At 51.7% G+C, this 23,233-nt stretch overlaps 1 protein-coding gene across 4 annotated transcripts in view; it reads right to left on the bottom strand.

Moving 5' to 3' along the window:
• Nucleotides 1-5,346: 5,346 nt before the first annotated feature.
• The window catches only part of Lmna (lamin A/C), a 48,416-nt gene continuing 30,529 nt past the window's right edge, over nt 5,347-23,233 (bottom strand). For 3 of the 4 annotated variants that reach the window (XM_075978567.1, XM_075978565.1, XM_075978568.1), the window contains 9 exons: nt 13,047-13,203; nt 11,788-11,913; nt 11,485-11,655; nt 11,207-11,332; nt 9,709-9,929; nt 9,402-9,624; nt 8,194-8,301; nt 7,979-8,098; nt 7,367-7,569 (listed from right to left, as the gene is read on the bottom strand). In XM_075978567.1, the coding sequence (XP_075834682.1) occupies nt 7,459-7,569; nt 7,979-8,098; nt 8,194-8,301; nt 9,402-9,624; nt 9,709-9,929; nt 11,207-11,332; nt 11,485-11,655; nt 11,788-11,913; nt 13,047-13,203 (1,363 nt within the window). In that variant the 3' untranslated portion in view covers nt 7,367-7,458. Of the gene's footprint in view, nt 6,305-6,544; nt 6,812-7,366; nt 7,570-7,978; nt 8,099-8,193; nt 8,302-9,401; nt 9,625-9,708; nt 9,930-11,206; nt 11,333-11,484; nt 11,656-11,787; nt 11,914-13,046; nt 13,204-23,233 lie in introns of those variants that run through there. The other variant, XM_075978564.1, reaches the window with a different exon arrangement.

Here is a 23,233-nt window from a genome sequence, read left to right as displayed (position 1 = left end):
GCCGTCTCCCCGGGAAACAGAGGTAGGAGGTCATCCTCAACAGCACAGTGTGCTCTCAAAGCCTGAGACACAGGAGACTCTGTGTGCTAGAGGAGCACTAGCTAGGTTTCTCTCTGCTTTCTGACCCAGCACGAGCCACTGCCGCCAACTTCTGCTGTGTCTGACTGCAGCGAGGGACTGCACTCTCAAACCGAACCAAGGGTATAGTAGATGGCTCAGAGGTAAGCGTACTTGCCACGGAGACTGATGGCCTTGCATCTGATTCCCATAACCTACTTAGTAGAAAAAGAAAAAAATTGACACCCACAGGGCATTCTCTGACCTCTACGTCAGTGCTGTGGTGCCTCCTGTCTTCCTAAAATAAAGAAATAAATGTTAAAACAAAAGCAAACAAACATACAAACCTGTGAGGGGCTGGAGAAAAGGCTCAGAGGTTAAGAGGCCTGGCTGCCCTTCCAAAGGTCCTGAGTTCAATTCCCAGCCACCACATGGTGGCTCACAACCATCTGTAATTAGGTCTGGCGCCCTCCTCTGGAGTGTGGGAGGCAAAATGTTGTATACATAATAAATAAATCTTAAAGAAAACTGAAAAGTAAATATACATAAAATGCTGAAATGATTGCCTTTTTTTCATTTTTCTACTCTCTGTCATGGCAAAGTATCAGATGAACAGACAGGAAAAAAATAATGAATTGTTGAGGGTATTTTTGTTTTGTTCTTTTTTTTGTTTTGTTTTTTTTTTCAAGACAGGGTTTCTCTGTGGTTTTGGAGCCTGTCCTGGAACTAGCTCTTGTAGACCAGGCTGGTCTCGAACTCACAGAGATCCGCCTGCCTCTGCCTCCCGAGTGCTGGGATTAAAGGCGTGCGCCACCACCGCCCGGCTTTTTGTTTTGTTCTTGTTTGTTGTTTTGAGTCAGGGTCTCATGTGACCTGGCATCAGTCTTCATATGCCCCTAAGATTGACCTGGAATTCCTGTTTACGCCTCCCAAGTGCTGAGATTCTAGACACAAGTCTTTGTTTTAAAATCATGTTTACAAATTTTGAACTAACACTGCAAAATGAATATTCCTATTAGCTGAGAAAAGCACAGTCAAATTCAATCCACTGTGAGACAGACGTAGTGGTGCAGGCCTGTGACCCCGCCACTTGGGAGGTAGTGACTGGGATATCAGGAGTTCAGAACCAGACTCAGAGTTTGGGGGCAACATGAAACCCTGCCTGGAAAAAAGATTAAACCACAATGGAAGGAGGCATGGCGGTGCATACCCACCAGCCCTCACCAGTCTGAGGCAAGAGGAGCACAAGACCACTGCCAGCTGCCTCTAAACAGACAGCTGAGTTTCACAGCAGCCGAGGACCAACACCAAAGGGAGTGGGGGGCGGGGGCAGAGATAGGAGTTCAAGGCCATCTTCAGCCACACAGCCAGCCTGAAGCCAGCCTGAGCTGCCTGAGACCTTGTCTCAAAAGCAATCATTGCTTGGAAAGGCAGCTGTTGATTTAAACACACATACACACACACACACACACACACGCGCGCACCACTACCCCAAACTGCAAACCAGACAGAAAAGAGAAGCCAGTGAGCCCTGAGCCAAGTACAAAAACCTTGAGGGAAGCCATTAGTGGCTTTCAATAGCTGATTGACAAGGATTTCCTCACAAAAGATTTACCTATGTTTATTTACATATATGTGTGTGTGCATGCGTTTGTGAGCGCCACGGCTGTGAGTGTGTGCCGAGGCCAGAGCATATTTTATTTGTAAAGAGAAAAAGAAAAAAAATGTGTGTCAGATTTAAAAGTTGCATTCTTTTTCTTTGTTTTTGTTTATTGGGTTTTTTTTGTGGGGGGGGTTCTTTTCATTAATTTCTTCTTTTCCTTACTCAAATTTTTTTCAATTCCAAACATGCTGCTGCTTTTTCTTCCTTCTCTCTCTCTCTCTCTCTCTCTCTCTCTCTCTCTCTCTCTCTCTCTCTCTCTCTCTCTCTCTCATTTTTGATTTCTCTGTGTAACCACCCTGGCTATCCTGGGACTCACAGAAATCCACCTGCCTCTCCCTCCCAAGTACTGGGATTAAAGGCGTGTGTCACCAATGCCCAACTCTTTTCTTTTTTAAAATATTCATTCATTCATTTTAGTTTTTTCTTCTTTTCTTTTTTGAGGCAGGGTCTCATGCTGTAGTCCTGGCTGGCCTCACACTCATGGCGGTCCTCCCCCCCTCTCCGCCCACCCCAGTCCTAAATGTTGGGATTACAGGCATGAGGACCACATGCTGTTCTTTTCCTTCCTTTTTTCCATGCTGGGGATGGACCAGAGCAGCCAGGATGTTACGCAAGTGCTCCTGCCTACAAGTGGTACCATGGCACTCTCAATGAATTAAAGTGAAATTTTAAATTACATCTATTTATTGTGGGTGGAGACATTGTATAGCAGTTTCCTTTGAGATTAAAACCTTTCCTCTTGGGGCTGGAGAAACGGCTCAGCAGTTAAGAGCTCATACTTCTCTTGCAGAGGACCTGCGTTTGATTTCCCACATCTAGCTGCGTGTTAAGTCCAGCCTAAGGAATCCAGCCCAGTCTTCTGGCCTCACACAGAGACATGCACTCACATTTATGCACAAGCATGCGGGCACACATACATACACAGTACACACTTCAAAATAAAAATAATAGCCGGGTGGTGGTGGCGCACGCCTTTAATTCCAGCAGAGCTGGGTGGATCTCTGAGTTTGAGGCCAGCCTGGTCTACAGAGCAAATTCCAGGACAGAGAGATTTCAAAGCTACACAGAGAAACACTGTCTCGAAAAACAAACAAATAAACAAACAAACAACCTTTCATTTTGGAGGGAAGAATATTAAGACACAGAATGTTAGGACTGGGCATAGTGACCCACATCATTGATTCCTTTGATCCCAGCACTAGGAAGGCAGAGGCAGACACACCTCTGTGGGTTTAAGGTCAGTTTGGTCTTCGTAGGGAGTTCCAGGGCAGCCAGAGCTACACAGAGCCTTCGTCTCAAAAAGGAGGTGGGGGTAAAACCACAGGATGTTCAGTTTGTCTAACAGAAGGTGAAATACTCCATCTTGTGTGTGTAGAGGAGGGAACTTGTTGAGCTCAGGAGTGTTGGGATAGTCTTTTTGTATTCTATGTGAAGAAGTATCTCCGGCCTTTCTCTCCTGCCTAAGGCACTTTCTGATTAGTTTAGTAAAGAGCTAAATGCCCAATAGCTAGGCAGGAGGGGATAGGAACTCTGGGAAAGAATCTGAGGTGCAGGGCATTGGCCACCCAGACACAGGGGAAGATATGAGCCGTGTGGTAAATGCCGATTAATACAAACAGGTTAATTTAAGTGCTAGTTGGGAACACGCCCAAAATAGGGCCAAGCTTTCACACTTCGTAAGACATCTCCATGTCATTATTTGGGAGCTGGTGATACAAAGAAAGACCCAATACATTTGCCCTGATACAAGGACACAAACAACTCAACAGCTTCAGGAAGGCTCCAAAACTGACTGGTTTCACAGGCTCCTCCCTCCTCAAGTATATGTGAGTCGTAAGAACTACTCAGAGAATCAGTCAAACTAAGCTGCCTGGGAGAGGCTTGGACGAACTGAGCCACCTAGAAAGGGCCTCTCCAATTTGTGTAGCTGGCTGCAGCTAGGCAGGGCTCCAGGTCTCTAGCTCCTAGGAGCTGTCATTCTCCTGGGCATCGGTGGGGCAGCCATCTTTGATTCATTAACTCCACCCATACTCTACCAGTTACCCCAATAAAACTCACTGGTTCACCAAGTTGGACTTTGTGGTTCCTTGCTTTGATCGGCTGTCATTTCTCTATCAGGGGTCAGGGGTTGCCAGTCCTCCAAAGAATAGTATCACAGAATTGACTGACACATGCCCATGCCGGTCAGCAGGCAATGTGCAGAAATCAGGTGGGTCTTAGGGATGGAATTTAGGTTAGCAAGTGCCTTCACCTATGAAGTCATCTCATTGGCCCTTGACGCCCCCCCCCCACCTGCTTGCTTTAAAGACAGGACCTCTTCTATGCAGCCCTGGTTGTGGGAACTTGCTAATATATAACAGGTTGGCCTTGAACTCTGAGATCCACCTGCCTCCACCTCTGGAATGCTGGGATTAAAGGCACACAACACCATACCTGACTCATTTCTTTAAAAGAGTTTAACTCGAGTATTTGGGGGTGCATATATGAAACAGCTGTCCTTGGAGACCTGAAGACTGTTGGATGTCCTAGAGCTGGAGCTACAGGCAGGCAGTCGTGAGCTGCGAGGCAGGAGTGCTGGGGATCAGGCCCAGGTCCTCTGAGAGGGCAGAACAAGCTCTTAACTTCTGAGCCATCTCTTCAGCCTTTTCTTTTTTGTTTTGTTTTGTTTTTAGAGATAGGGTTTAGAGATAGAGTTTCACTGTATCTTTGGAGTCTAGCCTGGAACTACCTCTGTAAACCAGGGTGGCCTCGAACTCACAGAGATCCACCTGTCTCTGCCTCCAAATGCTGGGATTAAAGGCATGAGCCGCCACCACCTAGCCTTCCAGCTCTTCTATCTAGGAAATGCTAACATTTTTTTAAACAGATTTTATTTATTTATTATGTATACAACATTCTGCCTCCATGTATGCCTGCAGGCCAGAAGAGGGCGCCAGATCTCATTACAGATGGCTGTGAGCCACCATGTGGTTGCTGGGAATTGAACTCAGAGCCTCTGGAAGAGCAGCCAGTACTCTTAACCACTGAGCCATCTCTCCAGCCCGAAATGCTAACATTCTGTTTTCAAAACAGGGTCTCATGTATCCCAGGCGAGCCTCAAACTCACCACACCCCAGCCTTTTCCTCCCTTTCTTCTTTTTGTGATGCTTGGAACTCACTATGTAGAGCAGGCTGGTGTTGAACTTGTAGCAGTCCTCCTGCCTCTGCTCCCAGGTGCTGAGACGACAGGTGTGAGCCACACCTGACCCCCCCCCCACAGGCCCAGAGTCTCAGCCCACCAGGGCGCCACAGCATCTAGAGCGCTGGACTACAGGCGTGGCCTCTTGCAAGGGAAGCTCTGCCGCCCCCTACCCAGTCGCTCCGACTGTGTTCCTGTGTCTTCCAGTCACGCTTGAGGGCCCTGGTTAGAAGGTACTGGCTCAGCGCAGGGCGGATGAAGGTGAGGACGGAAATGACAGTCTCCACAGACGCCCCCTACGGTGCCAACACGCACCTCCACATCTTCCTACGCCCCAGGTAAGGGGGAGGCTGGGTAGCATCGATGCGGTGACGCGACACGTGTGTGTGCATGTGTCTGCCCCTCAAAACACACGTGACAGCCAACAAAGAGACACGACAGCATCCGAGATGGGAAGAACTAGTGTATTGATTTGGAGGGAGAACAGGGATGCAGATGGGACATGGGGCGAAGGGCTCCTTAGTGTTTGCTGTACCCACCAATCACCACACCCTCTACGCACCGGCCTCCCCTGTAGCAGGACCCCAGCAGGCTCTCACCCTTTCGAGCACCCTACTCTCTCGCTCTTCCCTGTACCCCACTTGACTTTGCCTTTCAGTGACTTGACAGGGCCCACCAGGCTCTAAAGCTGGTAAAAGGTGGGCTCAAACTACCCTCCCTCCTCCTTCTACCTCATCCCATCTCTTGTCTAAATAAAATATAGAAAAAGCAAGCAAGGCAGAGGTGCCTGGGAGAATCCATTGACTCCAGGCTCGGGGTGGGGTGGGGCAGGAAGAGGAGGGTAAGGCAGGCCGAGGAGCCTCAGCGGAGGAGCCTGGGCCAAGTGCAGTGGACCCGGGAGGGGTTGACCTCTCAGCCATCCCCTCCGCACTCCCCTTCTCTGCAGCTGGCATGGCAGTGGGCCAGCTGTCTGGAGAAGGCTGATGAGAACTCCGCGCCTGCCTCTCAGGCACCATATCACAGGGTTCTGGGAAGAGCGCGAGGCCAAGGCAGCGGGACAAAAACTAGACTCTATAACGGCGTCCTCGCCCTAGGCTCCGAGGAGAAGCCCTGGGGTTTTAAGGCAGATACAGAGGAAGCAAGGCAAGGACTGAGGACTGAGACAGAGACTTTTCTGCTCCTGTTTTTCCTTCAGTATAAAACCACTGTAGAAAATAACTTCTCTTAGAAAAAAACATAGAAGAAAAAAAAACCAAAAGCAGGGACTAAATTTTTGTTTGGCTTCAGGCCTGCTCCCAGAAGGGGCAGAGCAGGAGGTGGGCAGGAGGTGAGGAGGGAGCGGAGGCCTCTGCCCCCACCCCTGCCCAGCAGGTCCCAGATTACATGATGCTGCAGTTCTGGGGGCTCTAAGAGAGAAGAGAAGGAGGCAGAGGTGTGAGCATAGTGGCGGCCCTCCTCTCCCTCCCGACCCCAACCCTCACACTCTGGCCCTGGCTCCCTGGCTCTGTCCTCGAGTCTGGGGTGCAGACAGGAGGGGCAGGGTGCCAAAGGGGCTGCAAGGAGGGTCCCACTCCCGTGGCCTGCCCTGCCCGGCTGCTCAGTGAGCAGTGCCCTGCTGTAGAGGAAGAGGCAAGGAGAAGACTCACCTGGGTCCGGGGACGGGAGTTGCCCAGGAGGTAGGAGCGGGTGACTAGGCTGTCCCCGAAGCTGCCACCCCCACTGCCCCCCACACTGCGGTAGCTTCGAGTGACTGTGACACTGGAGGCGGAAGAGCCAGAGGAGATGGATCCGCCCACCTGGGCTCCCGAGCCACCGGCAGCCTTGTCGGCAGGCTGCCCACAAGTCCCACACAGCACGGTGCGTGAGCGCAGGTTGTATTCAGCGGGGTCCCCCGAGCTGCTGCAGTGGGAGCCCTGGGAAGGGAGACAAGGCTCAGGAGGTGACTGCTTAGGACCAGCACCCAGGCTCTGGGCTCCTCTGGTTTCCTGGCTATTGGGCAGGAAGGTGGCCTCTGTACCCAGAGAGCCAGAGTGAATAGGGACTTGGGAGGCTTGTGCCTGGGAGAAAGGACGTGGCAGAGGAAAACAGCCAGGAAGGCTTCGAGACGGAGAGGTGTGGCTTTCACTCTCTCCTGAGTCCGAGAAACTTACAGGGGAACTGAGAGGGAGATCAAAGGTGGAGATAGTTAATTTGTGAGGGGACAGAAACGAGAAGACATTGTTGCAGGGAAATCCGGGAAAAGAAGCGTGCAGCAGCAGGTGGAGAGGGGACAGAGAGGATGCAAGCAGTGGCAGTGGGGAAGAGGGCAGGGCTGGGGCCATCTCTGTCCTCCCCTCCTCTCCCCAGGAGACAAATCAGATCCCTGTCCACTGCCACCGTGGGAAAGTTCCCAGTCCCTTCCTTACCAGACACCTGGGTTCCCTGTTCAAGGTAAAGGAAGGAAAGAGAAGAAAGGCCAGGGCAGCGAGTGGCATTCCAAAACATTTTTTAATGAAAAGACTTTGGCATGGTGGCGGGAGAGCTGCCCTAGGCAGGTAGGGCTACCCATGTGGGCTGGGTCTCAGCGGCGGCTGCCACTCACGTGGTGGTGATGGAGCAGCTCATCTCCATCCTCATCCTCATCGTCCTCAACCACGGTCACTGAGCGCACCAGCTTGCGCATGGCCACTTCCTGTGGGGACATAGACCCAGGAGCGAGAGTCGGGTGGGGGCTGCGCAGCCTATCTAACCGGGCTCTGCCCTCCATCTTCCCGGGCTGCGCAGCCTATCTTCCCAGCTCTGCCCTCTATCTAACTGGCTGTTTGCTCCGAACTAAGGGATGTGCTTGTACACACATGTAGGAAGGACACCACTGGGAGCTCGGTGCTTAAGGCTGGAGTCTATGGCTAGCACCATTCACTGACTGACTTCCACCCATCATCCTACTGGGGAGAGACTTCTAGCTTGCTTCCTGGGTGGGCATTTGGGCTCAGGAAAGCGATCCCAAATGGGCAGGTTGCATTGGGTTTGGGGTAGCTGGCTCCCATTACGGCCACCAGGGGGCGCCTCCTCCAGCAAGAGGCCGGCTGCAGCACACTCACTTCTCCGGTGGAGTTGATGAGGGCCGTGCGAAGGCTGTTCCCACAGCCCCAGGTGTTCTGCGCCTTCCACACCAAGTCGGTAGGAGGGCTATGGGTGGCCCCAGCTCCCGAAGCCCAGATCTGGAAAAAGACAGTTTAAGAAGAGTGCTTACTCTTAATGCTCCTGTCCGAAGCCAACTTTTCCCCTCCCAAGTTCCAAACGCCCTTCCGCTCACCGTCACCACTTGGCCAGCCTTTAGAGTGAACTTTGGTGGGAAGCGATATGTCATCAGCGGGTCGTCACCATTCTGACGCTTGATCTGCCAGTTGCCCATGGACTGGTCCTGCCAATGCGGGAGGAAGGAGAACAGGAAGGCTCAACCTGGTGCTTGGCTTTTTTCACATAAGATCAGAAATAGGCTAGGTGCCATAGTGTACACCTATAGTCCCAGCTACTATGGAGGTAAGGCTGAGGCAGGGGAATAGCTTAATCCTAGAGAACAGAAACCAGTCTGGGCAAGATCCCATCTGAAAGAAAGAAAGAAAGAAAGAAAGAAAGAAAGAAAGAAAGAAAGAAAGAAGGGAGGTGACGGCGCAGCCTTTAATCCCCGCACTTGGGAGGCAGAGTCAGGCAGATCTCTGTGAGTTTGAGGCCAGCCTGGTCTAGAAGAGCTAGTTCCAGGACAGGCTCCAAAGCTACAGAGAAACCCTGTCTCGAAAAAAAGAAAGAAGGAAGAAAAAAAAAAAGAAAGAAAGGGGGGCTGGAGAGATGGCTCAGTGGTTAAGAGCACTGCCTGCTCTTCCAAAGATCCTGAATTCAATACTGTATACATAATATAAATAAATAAATCTTTAAAAAAGAAAGAAAGAAAGAAAGAATGGGAGGGAGGAGAGAGAGAGAGAGAGAGAGAGAGAGAGAGAGAGAGAGAGAGAAGGCTGGCGGTGGTGGTGCACACCTTTAATCCCAGCACTTGGGAGGCAGAGGCAGGCGGATCTCTGTGAGTTCCAGGCCAGCCTGGTCTACAAGAGCTAGTCCCAGGACAGGCTCCAAAGCCACAGAGAAACCCCTGTCTCGAAAAACAAAAAAAACAAAAAAAAAACAAAAAAAAAAGGAAAAAGAAAGGAAGGAAGGAAGGAAGAAAGAGAGAGAGAGAGAAAGAAAGAAAGAAAGAAAGAAAGAAAGAAAGAAAGAAAGAAAAAGGCAGGACTGCGACCACCATTTCCGGCCTTCAAGCCCTCTACCCCCTCTAGCCTGTCCCTCAAGAGTCATGCTGTGACCGTGTGGACATGTGCTGTGCCACACACACTGGTACCTTTCATCTTCCCAACAATGTAGAGATGTAGGAACTGCCACACACTCCAAAACCCAGACAGAGAGACAGATGCTCCACGAGCACCAGGGTCTCCCAGTCACTGAATACAGGACCCTGATCCAGAGGCTCACCTCGTTGGACTTGTTGCGCAGCCGCACAAACTTTCCTTCCTCATCGACTTCCTCCACAGCCACGCGCCCGCTAGTTCGAGCATGCTGTGAGAAGCTGCTCCGGCTCTCAGAGGACTCCAGCTTGCGCTTTTTGGTGACGCTGCCTCCACCCTGCGATTGGGATGAGTGGGAGGAGGTGCGGCCACGGCTGCGCTGCGAGGTAGGGCTGGGGGACAGGCGTAGCCTGAGAAGGCAGAGACAAGGCGTTAGTCGTGGTAGCTGCAGGCCAGGGACTCCTTCCAACGTCTCCTGACCCCTCCAGGCTCACCTCTCCTCCTCGCCCTCCAGCAGCTTTCTATAGGCATGGATCTCCATGTCCAGGGCCAGCTTGATGTCCAGCAACTCCTGGTACTCATCCAGCTGCTGCTGCATCCTTGCCCGCATCTCAGCCATCTCTCGCTCTTTCTCGGCCAGCAGCCGCCGGCTAGTATCCCGCTCCCGGGCCAGCGAGTCCTCCAGGTCACGCAGCTTTGCTTCCTTGGCTGCCAGCTGGGAAAGGCAAGGTGTGATGAGTTCCCAAGCTGAAGAGGGAGGGGTATCAGGGATCTGTAGGCTCTCATTAGAACACTTATCCAGTGGCCAGGAAGCTCTTTCTAACATCTAACTGAAACCTCTCATTCTGAAGCTAGACCCCCATCTTCTTTGGTCACAAATAGCACAACCATCTAAAATAATATCACTTGCCGGGTAGTGTTGGCACGCGCCTTTAATCCCAGCACTTGGGAGGCAGAGGCAGGCGGATCTCTGTGAGTTTGAGACCAGCCTGGTCTACAAGAGCTAGTTCCAGGACAGGCTCCAAAACCACAGAGAAACCCTGTCTCAAAAAAACCAAAAAATAAAAAAATAAAATAATATTACTTGTGACATTGCACACCACAGTGTTATGACAGACCTGTGAAATGGGGAGAGCAAGAACAGCTTTGGAGCCTGTTCTGGAACTCACTCTGTAGACCACACTGGCCTCAAACTCAGAGAGATCTGCCTGCCTCTGCCTCCTGAGGGCTGGGACTAAAGGCGTGTGCCAACACTGCCCAGCCTGGCTTCTTTTCTTTTTTTGAGACAGGATCTCAAGTAGTCTAGGCTGGTCTCAAACTTGCTGTATAGTTGAGGATGACTTGAATCTCTGCTACTTCAGCCTGAAAGACATGCACCTCCATGCCCAGTTCTGCGTCATGCGAGGGATAGAACCAGGGCTTTGTGCATGATAAGCAAGTGCTCTACCAACGAAGCTGCAAGTCCAGTTCAAGGTAATCTCCGTTTTCAAATAGGAAATGAAGCTGGGACTATAACTCAGTTAAAAAAACTGTTTTAGGGCTGGAGAGATGGCTCAGCGGTTAAGAGCATTGCCTGCTCTTCCAAAGGTTCTGAGTTCAATTCCCAGCAACCACATGGTGGCTCACAACCATCTGTAATGAGGTCTGGTGCCCTCTTCTGGCTTGCAGACATACACACAGACAGAATATTGTATACATAATAAATAAATAAATATTTTTAAAAAAAACTGTTTTACCATGCACGAGGCCTCGGGTTCCATCCCCAGCATGCACAAAATAAACAGGAAAAACCTTTCATACACAGATGGTAAAACGGAGGCCCCAAGGATCAAGGTAAGCTTACGGGGAACACCAGGCAGGCATCAGACTCCAGAGTGTGGGGTCCTGGGGTCTTCCCCTCCACTCCCCTCTTCCCAGTGGACTTTTGCAATATCTGCTCAGCCCAGTGCCCTAGTGGAAAAGCTTAATCCTAGAGAATAGAAACCAGTTCACCTGTTTCTGGAGCTGGCTGAGCTGGGCCGAGAGGCTGTCAATGCGGATTCGAGACTGCTGGAGCTCCTCGTGGGCAGCCCCCACTAGGTTGCTGTTTCTCTCAGCAGACTGCCTGGCATTATCCAGCTGCAGGGAGCACACAGTATTAGAACAAACCTGAGGATGGTGTTGCGCTGCAGCCTCGGGTCCTGTCCCGTCTACCCCTCCCCAGGCACACCCAGCATGGGTAGGATAGGCTGCTGGGGCAGCACCAGGAGAGGATGGGGTGAAGCCAGCACCTTGGCCGAGTATGTCTTCTCTAGCTCCTTCTTATACTGTTCCACCTGGTCCTCATGCTGGGCCCGCAGCTCCTGCAAGGCGTCCGCCAGCCGGCTCTCAAACTCACGCTGCTTCCCGTTATCAATCTCCACCAGACGGGTCTCATGCCGGCGCTTGGTCTCACGCAGCTCCTGAAAGAGTTCAAGACAGGAATACACATCAGAATGGCTCCTCAGAAGCTGAGACCCCGAAGCCCTTGCTCCGTCCTGCCTTAACCACGGGCAGCCCTCCATCAGCCTGGGAGCCACGCTGCAGGCACTCACCTCACTATAGATATTCTTCTGGAAGTCCAGCTCCTCCTTCAGGGTCTGCAGCCTGTTCTCAGCATCCACTCGCCGCAGCATCTCATCCTGAAGTTGCTTCTTAGCCTCACCTAGGGCTGCCTCAAGCTGAGAGGACAAAAGCTGAGGTCATGGACATACCAAAGAAGCCAAGTGATAGCTGTCCCCAGGGAGAACGGGACTACTCGTGGTAGCCAGGGCGATAAGAAATCACAGGTGAGGCCCAGGGAGATGGCTCAGCAGATAAGGATGCTGGCCCTCAGGCCTGACAGCCTAAGTTCTATCCTTAGGGCCCACGTGGCAGAAAGAGAGAACAGATCCCCGCAGCTCCTCTCAACGTGTGTTGTGGCATCCGGGGGCCCACAAAATAAAAAAAAAAAAAAAGCGAAAAAAACAAAAACTTCACTAACATCAATAATAAACTCCCCTCTGGGATCTCCCTTTCTTGGTGCCACACAGCAGCTGAGGGCAGGAGGACAGAGCCCATGTTCCGGGGAGGAGAGGGGGAGGACCAACAGGCAGGGGCAGGCCAGGAAGTACCCTTATCTGCCCTGGAAAAAGTCCCCGCAGGAAGCACAGCTAAGCCATGCATCTTGCAATGTGCAGGCTGGTCAGCGGGCCTGGAAGAGCTGGGGAGGGAGGAGAGGGGCCAGCTTGGGCTTTGGAGTCAGCCTGCTGGCTTCTCCTGTGTTTCAGAGTGTGATGGGGTCAGAAGACCGGGAAGGGAGAACACCGGGTGCCAGCTTGTCGTGGGCTCCAGGCCTGGCCCACTCCGAGCAGGCAAGAACGTGATACTACACCACTAGCTCCTCAGTCCTGTCCCTGTCATGGAGTCTGAGAGACGAGAGGACCAGAGAGGAAGTGGTGGGCCCTGGCACACACAGCAGTACTGACCCACACCTAGGGATAATGAGCCATGGGTGCCCTGCTATGGCCTCTGAAGAGCTTAGGCTGTCTAGAGGAGACAGGGGTGGGGGGGTGGGATCTAGGGCTATGCACAGCACACTCTGCAGCTAAATGGAACTGGTTTGTGGATGGTTTAAATTCACTGTGCTATGTTCCCTGAAGGCCAAAGAAGGATGAGCAAAGGTTTAGACTAGCTAAGTGACTCTAGACAGGTGTACGGCCTTGGGACTGGGTGACAGGTCAGACCCCTCCCAAGGGCAGGCTAAGGAAGAGTCCACATCCATCCATCAGGCTGGGTCACTGGGGTCACAGGAGGGCCCCAGACAGTGGCCTACCTTGGCTACCTGTCCCCGCAGGTCATGGAGTTCACCCTCTAGTGTACGCTTCTCGCTGAGAGCGGTGCTCAGTGCAGCTTCCTTGGAGTTGAGAAGAGCCTCCAGGTCCTTGAGCCGGGCCTGAGCAGCCAGCAAGTCGCCCTCCTTCTTGGTATTGCTAGAAAAGCAAAGCATTGGTTTCAGGACCCTGCTTGGCTAGGACAGGACCGCCCTGTGGTCCTCCCAACTGTCAGAAGAGGGCATCCTTATCCTCGGATTGTTTGCATCCACGAGCTTCTGGGGCTGGGTTCTCACCTCCCAAGATTTCCCAAAAGCCCCTTTTTGCTTCTCTACTCTTCCCATGACTCAGGGCCCAGGAACGTGCCTGGGGCCAAGGGCAAAGTGAGATCGCATGATATAAATGCTGGCCCTCTTCTCCTCCCATTCCCTCTAAAATAGACAGGGCACCTTTGTTTCCCACCCCCTTCCCACACAGGGCCTTAACCTTTTCCTCCCCTGGACTCCACCCAGCTCCCATTCAGTTTGCTTCCCTCCCTTGGTGCAAACAGACTGGAGTGTCTTGGACACACACACACACACACACACACACACACACACACACACACACACACCCCAAAGCCCAATACCTCTCAATTTGAGTTTCAAAATGGTCTAATCCCTTTTGCCCATTATGGGACTTTGGGAAAAACAAGTCTGGCTAGGGAGACCAGGGACAAGGACAAAGAGGCATAGCATGAAACCATTCTCTTCCTAGGACTTAATCTTAAGACCCCTGCTCTTCCATCAGAGCCATGACAGAGGCTAAACCTTCTCACTCCAGATGTCGCTCTCTGGATCCCAGGTCTGGAGCCACCCCTTATCCGTAGCTTTAGCAAGACTCTACCAAGGGAGGCTACCTCTGCCTCTCCCACATTCCTGATTCTTTCTGCTAGTGAGCGAGAGAGGCCCTAACTTCCTGAAAATCTCTGGAAAGGCTGAGAACTTTCCAGACATAATTCCTTCACAAGTACCAAAGAGGGCGGGGAGCAGTAGACCCTAGGAGTGGCAGAGAAGCCCACTCTCTAGCAAGGACCTGTTGCTAGCAGCAACCTGCAGCTTTCTCAGGTCTCAGCTGGAGCCTGCCACAGAAAAAGGCACACCAGGGGCTGAGGAGGCGGCTCTGGGCAACTCACTTGCTCTGCAAGCATGAAGAACTGTTTGGAGCCTCAGCCACATAAAGTGTGTATGGAACCACAGCATTATGGAACCCCAGCATTTCCACTGGGAGATGGGAGGACGAGAGCTTGCAGCTCCGTTACCCCCTTTATGCAGCAGCAAACAAGAAACCATGTTTCAAACTGGGTGAAAAGAGACCAACACCCCAGGCTCCTCCAGCCTCTACCCCAACTAGGCCAGTACTCATTTGTCATCTCCCCCCTCCCCAGATTAAAAAGGAGTGGGGAACCCACTCCAGGAAGAGCAGCCCTGATGGAAAATCCCTCAGCAATAACAGGCCTAGCAGGAAAGAAGAGGCTAGACCTGGGGAGCTACAGAGCGGGAGCCACACCCTCCCCCTGGGCTCTGCTGATCTGGGAGGCGACAGAGGGCCAAAGAAGAGCGTCCCAGAGGGTGTGGTTGCTCCATTCACAAGGCAAAACAATTTATTTAATGCAATAGTGTCTTTCTCCTGCAGAGGACTTTCCAGAACCAGAGACGACTTCTCCTCCATCTTAGCACGAAAAGCTAAAAATAAAGTCAAAACCCAGCTCAGGTTTTGGCTGCCATCCGGCCAGCTCTGGCTAGAAGCACAGCCCCAACTTTCCATGACTTCAGAACTTTTCCAAAGCTGAGGCAGCTGCAGGGGAGGAAAGAAAATGAAGAAAAAACCCGGGTGAAGCAAGTTGCAAACCAAGCATCCGAGCTCCAAGGCACCGTGTCCCAGAGGGGCCTCTTCACCATGAAGGCCTCTGCAGGGCAGCTGCTGCTGCTGCGACTCACTCAGAAGGAGTCCTTTCAGAGAGAAGGACACTGAGGCCCAGAGGGGACAGCAAATAGCGGCAGGGGCCACATTCTCAAGGATTCACCCTCTACCTCACTGCCTTCCTAAGCCACCAGTGTAGAAAGAATGAAGAAATAAGCCAGGAGAGAGAAGAAAGCAGAGCCCATTGAACAAATCCGTCCCTGATGGCGGTGAGGCTGCCTTTGGAACATGCTCCAGGACAGGTCCTAGTTCAGCCTGCTTGGACACCTAGAGGGGGAATTCCCAGGGTCCCCCTTGTCCTTGGCTGTGGTGCAGCGGCCCTGTCGTTCTCCTGTCCTGAGTTACGGTCTGATATGCACAGGGTTGGGTTTATGATAATATAGTCCTGTGTCAACTTAACAATGGAGTGTGTTGTGAGTTGTTAGTTTCATCATTATAGAAACATCACAGTGTGCTCACACAAGATGAGAGAAAATTTTGGGACCCTCCTCATATGTGACCCTCCACTGACAGAAATATTGTGTCGCATATGACAGTAGGGTGGGCACTCTGGAACTATGACAGTGTTAACTCGGCTGCCCCTGGAGACAGTCGCCATCACCAATGTGATTACAGAAAGGGACAGCTGCGAGAGCTCCAGCCAGGGCCCTGAGGAAAGCAGGGTTTGAGTCCTCTCTGTACCAATTCAGCACAATGCCTTCAATGAAACCAGGACTGTTTCCCTTCCTCTGCCCAGCGCTGAAGAGACTCCATTAAAGACGAAGACACACCCCGTAGCCAAGGGAAACCTCAAGCAGATGGAATCAGGGAAGAGCTTTTGTGGTTTTCTTCATCAGGCATGGGGAGCCTCATCTAGGGGAAGGAGTCAGCCACTGTCACCCACAAGCTCATGACTCAGACCTTAGGAGCTTAGTAGACAGAAAGCCACAAGCACACCCTAAGAAATGTGTGGGGGCGTCTCCCTCTTCTCTAATTCTTTTTTTTTTTTTGAGTTTTTTGAGACGGGGTTTCTCTGTGTAGCCCTGGCTGTCCTGGAGCTCACTCTATAGACCAGGCTGGCCTCAAACTCAGAGATCTGTCTGCCTCCAAAGTCTGGGTGCCATTGGTGCGCCATCAGGGCCCAGCTTATCTGGCTGGCGCTCTCTCTCTCTCTCTCTCTCTCTCTCTCTCTCTCTCTCTCTCTTTTAAAAGCCTTTCTTAAGTCTGGCATCATGGTGGATACTAACTTCAGCTCTCAGTGCTTGGGAGCAGAGGCCGGGATCTCGGTGAGTTCCAGGCCATCCTGGTACACCTAGAGGGTTCTGGGCCAGCCAGGATTACATAGTGAGATACTATTCTAACACATGTATCTCTGAGTTCTGGGCCACAAACCAAAAACCAAAAAAGAAAAAGAAAGAAAGGAAGGAAGGAAGGAAGGAAGGAAGGAAGGAAGGAATAAAGGAAGGAAGAAAGGAAGGAAGGAAGAAAGGAAGGAAGAAAGGAAGGAAGGAAGAAAGGAAGGAAGAAAGGAAGGAAGGAAGAAAGGAAGGAAGAAAGGAAGGAAGGAAGAAAGGAAGGAAGAAAGGAAGGAAGAAAGGAAGGAAGGAATAAAGGAAGGAAGGAAGGAAGGAAGAAAGAAAAGCGTACTTTATGGACAGCAACACAATTTACAAGTTTAAATAACACTATAACAGAATTGTTTGATATTATTTAAAAATAGATAAACAAGAGAGAGAGAGAGAGAAGTTTCGAGTTACACGGCTAGTCTCTACCAAACACTATTCCCTTCCTAGGAGAGGAGGGCCTCAGCCTGGACAGGCCTTGAGGACACTGGACAGGACTAGGCCTCTGCAGCTGGGTGCTGCCATAGAGGTGTGGCCCAGCTACAGCCCACTGGGCGTGGTAGTGGGAAAGCTGGATTTGTGCTGGGTTGGTATGGAGGACTGGGTGGGGCGACCAGGGGAGCTGGAAAGGGATAGAAACCGGGGCTCCTTGGGTGACTCATGCTCAGACCCACAATAACCAGGGCAGGGGGGGTAAGTCGTCCAGGGCTCTCAGGGGCAGGGAGACCTGCCTGCCTGCGTCCTGTTCCAGGCCTGGTGTCATGAGAGTGTCCTGCGTGAACAAAGGAGTGCCTGCATCCCCGCTGCCTCTGGGGGTCAGGGGCAAGAAGGGCTGGGTATCCGGTTTAACTCATCCCAATGGGCAATCCTGGCTCAGAGAAGGGGCGTGGGGGAGGGGATGAGAATAAGGTAAGTGAGAAGCCTTCGGAGGTGGGGGGACAAGGCTGGGGTCCCGGGCTGCTTTAGGGAATAAAGACAGCAGTGGCAGAGGGGCTGGATGGGCACAGGGCCAGGCTCTGACCCGCCCACTGAGTCATCCTCCTCGGTCACCTCAGACGCCAGATATGGAAGCCGTGCGGCCTGTTTGGCCTGGTTGCCGGGAGCAACAGCCTAAACCCAGAGGGAGTGGCCTGCATTTCCTCCTCGGTCCTGGGGGAGGGACCAGCCGCTCAGACTCTACACTGGGCTAAAAATAAGGCGCAGGAGGGGACGACGGACAGGCCCACGCCCCGCCCGCCCGCAGCCAGCCTCACCGGGCCTCAGCGTTCCCCATAGCTGGACCAGAAAGAGCGAGCGAGGCCTCCCGCCCCTGGAGTTCCGGAAAGATCCGGTGACCCCTGTGGCTGGGCAGGGTCCTGAAGCGCTGCTCCCAGATTCTCCTGGGGACAACCCCTACCTTGATAACTTCCGGCCTACCCTGCCCAAGCCCCTGCGCGACCTGGACCCTCACTCGTTTATTTACTATTTATTTTTATTCATAACAGGGTATCAAGTTCCTAAACTGCCTCGAATTGGCTAAGTAGTCAAGGATGACCTTAAACTCCTGATCCTCCTGCCTCCGCCGTCCAAGTGCTGGGACGACATGTGGTTTATGGGGTGTTGGGGATCAAACACAAACCCCTTAAGTTACATTCCCAGGCCCTATTTTTTTTCCATTAACGACGCAGTGTCCTTTATCTTAATCATGAATGATGCTTGCGCTGCATAAATAAAGAGCGGGTTCAGTAGCTAACCCTCCACAGCTCCCCACCCATTCCCCACGCCCACTGAACTCCGTCCGTCCGCTTCAGCCCAGGTTTTATCTGCGGGATCTTTGACTTTTCTGCGTCTCTTGATGATGTAGAGCTCAGGTGCTCGGGGCTTCTAGACTGACCTTTGGCCTTATTTCTGCACTTTCACAGACGTAAGACTGGAAAGCTGAGAGAGGGCCAGGTCCAGACACTAAAAACCTACCCACCAGGGGCAAGCAAAGAAGGGGGCGGGGGGAGCTCGGATTTCCTGGGTTCAGTTCCCAACACAAAAAGAGAAGGGAAGAGAGGGTTTGGGGGGTGAGGCAAGAGGATTACTGGAAGGAAAGGGGGAGAAAGGAAAGGAGATATTAGAGTACAAGTGGCCTGAGGAGCAAGAGAGATGCAGGCAGTTCAGAAGGTGCAATCTCTGAATCTCTGTCCTGGGAGATCCCAAGGAAAACGACAAAGGCCTAATGAATCTACCACCCTTGCCCCCTCTAATCCCAGCAGTCAGGAGGCAGAGGCAGGAGGATCAGCCTGGTCTGCAGAGTGCGCTAGGACAGACAGTCCCACACCTCCCCACACAGGCACATGTGCCCACAGTTGGCAAAGTCCAGCTTCCTCATGCCTCTCTTGGACTGCTAAACAGGCCTGAGATCCGAGGTGGCTCAGATCCACTTCCAGAGTAGCCAGGATCTCAGTTGCTCTCGCCAAAGACAAAGCAAGTCTTAATTCCAGGAGGAGGGAGATTCTGGTAGCATTCTGGTGCCCAGAGCAGGCCAGGAGGCCTGTTGACATGTTCAGACACTTCTCCAGCAGAGGCAATGGGCCAGGCAAGGGGCCAGGCCTGAGTCACAGCTGCTATGTGTATCAACGTGGCATTGTACAGAAGAGAAGCTGGAGCCAGAGGCCAGAGCAAAGGGGTCCTAGACACCCAGCAGCAACCAGCTCCTCCACAAACTACGCCCTTCCGATCAGTCCCCTGCCGAACTTCACATCTTTCCAGCCTGTCATTCCAAAAGTCAAGCTTGTATTGTCACAAAATGTCAGGGTGGGGACAGACAAGAGGAGGAGAACAGAAAGGCAAGGAGGGTGGCCTAAGAAAACAGGATGCCCCGAGGGGACCTGAGGGACTCCTCATGAAGTATTACTCAGCAGCGACTTCTTGGAACTTAGCAGCCCTCAGTATGGTCACACTTATTAACCCTGACTGTCCCAGGTAGAGAGTCAGCCACGCCCAAGTCAGGAAAGGAAGTAGAAGCTTTGGACTTTAGATATCGTTGCATTTCAGCAATAACTTGGGAAGATGCTGAGGTGGCAGTTGCTTCCATTTCCAGAAGCCTCCTCACCATGCTGCACAACCAAAAGGCCTATCAGGCTTCTAACTCCCTGGGCTGCCCCTAAAGAGATTCTATGTGTCCCCGCGACTTCCTGCTGTGTTTGATGTGATCCTCAGGGAAAGCCCACTTCAGCAGTTTCTTTACCGACCCAACAAGCTCTGGGGCTCCCTTCCCTCTGAACCCTGTACTCCATCATGACTCAGCTCCCCCATCTGGGCCCAGGATCCTAGCCAGAATTATTCCCGGCTTCAGCAGACAGGATTCTGGCTCCCTCTCCTATAACTAGACAGTAAAGTAGGGAGACCCCGCCCAAATACTGTGCCCTTTCTTAAGGGATCTCTAAGGGCTGAGACCAACTTCAGGCTGGAGACACCGATGTGAGTGGCAGGTGAGCAGGTATGGTCGCTGTGCACCATGCACTGGCTGCTGGCATGTGATATCTGACCCTGGCAGTTGAAGAGGTCACTCCTGTCTTTCCTAGGAGCCTCCCTTCCAGTCCCCCAAACTGGTCAGTCAATGCCAGGGGCAGACTCTCCTGCTAAATGATAGGGCCCTTTCTATTGCCCTGAAGGTAGACACACTAAAATGAACTTTCTTTTCCCAACGGCAGTGAAGGCAGAACCTATGCCAAGTCAGTAATGTCACAATAATTAACCATTTCTAACAAACTCTGAGAGACAGGAAGACCTGTGGTTTTAATCCCACCGCTGTGGGAAATAGTTCTATCAACAACTGCACTGGCTCTTAACCAGCCTCCAATTGATTGTGCTTGGTTTCATTACTTCTCAGGTTGTATTTAGAGGACTTTTCCTCACTTTATGGGTCATTGAACTACTTTGAAACCCAAGGTCTGTCTGGAGAGCTATCCTAACTCCCTTTCTTTCATTATTAGGAACTACAGGGAGGGAAGTTGATCAATTCAAGGTTACACAGCAATTTAGAGACAAAGGTGAACCTAGAATTACAGACACTGAGGGCAGCAGCTGTTTTAACTGAGACCTAGTCTTGTTGGTGGAACACCTTACTAAGAGATAGCAGATCCTGCACTTCTCCAGCGTCTCCGTGTGTACGCTAAAGCTTGGTGGCCTCGCCTTCAGTTCCTTCCTGGGGCCAAGGAGGAGAGCACAGAAGAGACTCCGCCTAGTGTCTGGGTCTCCAGATAGCCTCCTGTCAAGCTGTGACAGGTGTTAGAGCTGGGCGAGCTGGGAGGAGGGTGTGAGAGCGGAGGACACAACTGTAGGTGAAGGCGTCTCCTCCCAGCTGTCCTCCCAGCTGTCCCTGGCTTCAGCCTTGACAACGAGCTACTGAGTTGCTCGCAGGAGTGTCATTGACCACTTGAGGCCAGGGGAAGGCAATGGCCCTAGTGAGGAATGGCTTTTCTGTTTCCCTTGGGCTCCTGAAACACTCTCCAGCCCCCAAGTTTAGTTGCACATCTTTCCTTGTAATCAGAATGTGCTGGGGTCCCCTAGGGCCCAGGTACTCTCAAAGACACCTGTCTCTATCAGTGTGACAGTTCTGCCGGAGGGCAGCCAAGTCCTACTCCAAGTCTCAAGACTGAAGGCATATTCACCATGCTCCCAGAGTTGAACTGTTTCATAATGGTTAGCCTAGCAAGTTCTAGGTCTTTCCAGGTACAGACTGTGGCAAATGTGCCATGAGTCTCAGAACAGGACCTGTAGGCAGCAGAAGTGAGCTGTCTTTCATGCTAGAGAAGGTGTAAAAGAGTAGCCACCGGAAGTCAGACACTTACATCCTGACTTTTCACCCCTCGGGGTATGAGACTAGCCTCTGCCGTTGTTCCTATGACCACAGCCCCCACAGTCTGCACCAGAGTCACCGGAGCCTGCCAATCCAGGGGCCGCAGCACGAAGGCCTTAGAGGGGGACAGGTGCTTCTGCACTGTGGGTCTTACCCAGACCCAGTCCAGCAATTCTTCAGGGAAGGCACACTCTGGTCACACTCTGGGCCTCTATATAGCCCAGACTAGCCTTGATTCACCGCACTCCTGCCTCAGTCGGGAGGGGATTACAAGCTGTGCTACCACACCTGACTAGTACTAGAGACTGAACATAAGGCTCCAAGCATGTTAGGCAAATGCTTTACTGAGCTTTAGCTACAACCCAATATACAGTGTGTGCGTGCGCATGCATGTGTGACAGGGATGGAACACGGCCCGGGTGTGCTAGGTAGGCACCAAGTCACAGAGCCACACCCTAGCCCTTTAGCCATTCTAATTTCATATGCTCAGTGCCTGTTCCAGATTCTACCAGTTTATTTTTATTTTTTTAATACTTTATTTATTTATTATGTATACAATATTCTGTCTGCGTGTATGTCTGCAGGCCAGAAGAGGGCACCAGACCTAATTACAGATGGTTGTGAGCCATCATGTGGTTGCTGGGAATTGAACTCAGAACCTTTGGAAGAGCAGGCAATGCTCTTAACCACTGAGCCATCTCTCCAGCCCCAAACTTTTTTCTTTAAATAAAAAATTTCAAAATGTGTGTATGTAGTGATTACAATGTATTGTGTGGTTGCCCACAGAGCTGTGGAAACCAGAAGAAAGTATCAGATCCCCTGTCGTCACAGGCAGTTGTGAGTTGCCTTTGGGAACTGAGCGCAGTTCTAAAGTGTTCTTAACTGACGAACCGTCTTTCTAGAACCAATCATATAGTCTTCAGAGTTTGAGGGACGGCCAGGCATGGCGACGCATGTACTTAACCCCACCACTCGAGGCAGAGTCAGGTAGATTTTTGTGGTTTCAAGCCAGCCTGGTCTACATATCTGGTTCCAAGCCAGCCAGCACTACAAAATGAGACCCTGTCTCAAAAAATAAACAAACAAAAGAGCGGGGGTGGTATGTGCGTGTGCGCGTGCGTGTGTGCGTGCGTGTGTGCGTGCGTGTGTGTATGCGTGCATGCGTGTGTAGAGCTGGCTCAGTGGTTAAGAGCACTTGTTCTTACAGAGGACTCAGTTCAGTTCCCAGCACCCACATGGTGGCTCACAGCCAGTTTCAGAGAATCTGAGCCTCTTCTGACCTTCCCAGGCATCAGGCATGCAAGTGGAGCATAAACACAGGCAAAATACTCGTACATCTAAGCATTTTAAAGAGCAGAAGAAAAATAAACGACTAGTTTATTGAGGCTTGGCAAGATGAGTCAGGGAGTGAAAGTGTTTGCCACCACGCCTAACCACCCGAGTTCCACAAGCGCTTGTGTCACAGAAACAGGACCAGATCCTGCAAGTTGTCCTTGACTTCCATTGGTGTCATCCCTCACAAAGAAGAAAGAAAAGAAGATTGAGCACTCAGCAAGCGAGCAGTGAGTAGGAAGGAACTACAGGACAGCCAGCATCCTCTTCTTGTTTGGCTTTACTCTTGTTATGCTGTGAGATAGCCCTGACTAACCTTGTCAGTTCAGCTAACCTAACCTAAACTCGGTTCTCCCCGCCTCTGCCTCCCGAGGCTCCCAGGAAAGGAGGCAGGGGACTATCAAGACGGCTTAATGGGTAAGAGTGCCCGGCTTGGGGCCTGACGACACTGAGTTCAATCCCCAAGCTCCACATTAAGAAAAAAGAGAGAACCAAATTTCCCAAGTTGTGCTCTGCCATGCACACTGAGGCACATATGCACACTCACACATATGCACACTCGCATGTATGCACACTCGCACATTTGCACACTCACACGTGTGCACACTTGCACATACACTTAAATAAAACTAAAGAGGGAGGCAGGGAAGAAACCCCTGGATGCTTCGGAAGAAGACAGAAGATGCAGACATTCAGGCCCCTATTCTTCCCTTTTAAGACATCTGTGGTCTACACCCATCTCCTG

Source organism: Microtus pennsylvanicus, chromosome 7 (genome assembly GCF_037038515.1).
Source record: "Microtus pennsylvanicus isolate mMicPen1 chromosome 7, mMicPen1.hap1, whole genome shotgun sequence".
Lineage (NCBI taxonomy): Eukaryota > Metazoa > Chordata > Mammalia > Rodentia > Cricetidae > Microtus > Microtus pennsylvanicus.
The sequence above is the reverse complement of the archived record's forward strand: the minus strand, read 5'-3'. Positions and strand labels throughout refer to the sequence as shown.